Source organism: Histoplasma capsulatum (genome assembly GCF_000150115.1).
Source record: "Histoplasma capsulatum G186AR genomic scaffold supercont2.2, whole genome shotgun sequence".
Lineage (NCBI taxonomy): Eukaryota > Fungi > Ascomycota > Eurotiomycetes > Onygenales > Ajellomycetaceae > Histoplasma > Histoplasma capsulatum.
The window spans coordinates 307,967-310,119 of record NW_025544802.1 but is presented as its reverse complement, the minus strand read 5'-3'; the positions used below and the strand labels follow the sequence as shown (position 1 = coordinate 310,119).

Here is a 2,153-nt window from a genome sequence, read left to right as displayed (position 1 = left end):
AATCTTGATGACTCTGAATGAAGCACAAAATCATACAAAAGAGTGCATTGTGGTTCCCACAGTATACTGTAGCTGGCAGTTGCAATGTATAGATGATGAGATGGATGATCACACCTGCTGTGGGCTGAGTCACATCACTATACTCACAGATATAGATATCACTATAAGTGCAATCATTTAAGAAAATGATTATATTGACATTTTGCTATGAATAATCTGACGATCATGGTGCTCACTTATAGATTATCACAGCATCAAAGAATCAGACAGAAGAAGTTAAGACATGAAAGCAGTGTTGAAAAAATTTTTCACAGAAGATGACACAAGCACAAATAGAGTGAATTCCTACTTATATTCAAAAGATTATAGAGCTAGAAGATGGAAATGAATATAAAGAAGTCTGCAGATAATTGTACTGTACATAGATTGTACAATAGAGAACACTTGCTATATTCAAATTAGACTTTTGTGGCATTTTTAGTACAACAAAGAACTTTTGAGATGATCCTCCGTAATCAATTCAATATTATCTCGATATTCAGTATTTGGGTCAATATTCGGACATTCCATCGTTCCGACAGCCCGCCATTGCCCTGTAGATTCAGGGGCCGCAGGCCCAGCTGGGGAATAGTAAAGTCCTGACCTTCATTCCAAGTTAGACCCCCTGTTGCATTAGATCCTATGGGTAGACCTCTTGCATTTTTGCTTTTCTCTCTCGTTTGCAGTGAATATATCCTCATACTTCTTCTCCATAACCATGGTGTTGACCATCCCGAATTCACATTTGATCAAGGCCTTCCACCAGTCACGCCCGGGGAGAGGGGAGGGGGGGTTCTCAGTGCCTTGCCCCATTTGATTTTTGACCTTGTTCATCTGCTTCTGCAATTGCAGTGGGTTATTAGATTTTGATAGAATCCAAGATGACCCTGAGTTGCTAGATCAACTAGATGGGAGGGGAGGGGGGTTGGGGTTGGGTTGGGGTAGAGATATCAAAGTTGAATATGTAGTCAAACGGAACTATCCCAGTGGCCCTGAACTCACTTTGAATATCGAAGCCTTGAAGGCTTCTACATACGCGGCAGGATAAGCCTCTAAGAACTCTCCCTTCTGAATGACATTGAATCCAAGCTGCATTTGCCGTTAAATGAGAACCCCATATGCACACTTTAGAGCTGCAAAAACCATCCACATATGCAGTCTGCAAGAGGAGGAATGATCAGAATTTTGGTCAAATTCTGGGGTAAGATGACTGCCATTCCCGTCCAGAAAAAGGGGTACACGGGTCCCAACTCTGCGTGGATTCGTAGCTGGAATAGACACCCTAGTAAGCCATTTTGATTCCTATCTCGTTCGTGGCCCAGCCATTAGGACTAATGTCCAATCTCCAGCCCTCTGTCAGCCTGTCAAACCAGCCTTCTTGAATAATTTGACTCTTGAGAATGACATATGGATCTAGGGCCCATGCTGACACATTGGCTGACTCAATCACGGTAATCCATTCACACAATTCCCAGGCTGTATAAGCTTTGCCCATCTGCAGTGCTCAGCACTAGTAATGACCTTGATAGTTGTGCAGAGTCCCCATTGCAAATCCCATCTCATCAAAGTTGTAAATATATCCAAGCACAATCCCAAGCTCAGCCATTACCCTCTCTAGAGTCTCAAACCAATCCTCCACAATATCACAGTCTTCGCACTTGGCCCGGTCATGATTACGGCATCTTGAGAGGCAGCATTGAAGCTCTGGACAGCAGTTAACTAGTCTGGAGATCCATTTTTTTCCAACTCATGAAGCCGATTTGGAATTTTGTAATGAGAGAAGATGATTAGCCATATTCTCCACAAATGCTGGCCAGGGGGGTTAATCCTCATGTAGCAAGCAAGGCATAGAATCCATTTGACAAGATTATCCTCTTCAGCCTGGGTCAATTTTTGGGGAATTTGCGTGTAGATTCGCCCATGCGGTTCGGCCATTGAGTCAATACTAGGCATGCGGCTTCCCAAATATATATATATTTTCCCCCCCATTTTGAATAGTATTTATCGCGAGCTCAATTCTTCCCTCTATTTCTATAGAGTTTCTTGCATTTTTGCTGTGCTGTGAATTGGCGGCATTCTCACGCGTTGAAGTGGTTGAGTTGAAATTTGCGAAC

General features: G+C 42.8%; 1 protein-coding gene across 1 annotated transcript; it reads right to left on the bottom strand.

The window, feature by feature from the left end:
- Positions 1–672: 672 nt before the first annotated feature.
- Positions 673–1,134, bottom strand: HCBG_01316 (uncharacterized protein; the record flags this gene model as incomplete). The annotated part of the gene is made up of 2 exons (XM_045428366.1): positions 673–879; positions 1,042–1,134. The coding sequence occupies 2 exons, from the start codon at positions 1,132–1,134 to the stop codon at positions 673–675; spliced, it is 300 nt and encodes a 99-aa protein (XP_045290152.1).
- Between the last annotated feature and the right edge of the window lie 1,019 nt (positions 1,135–2,153).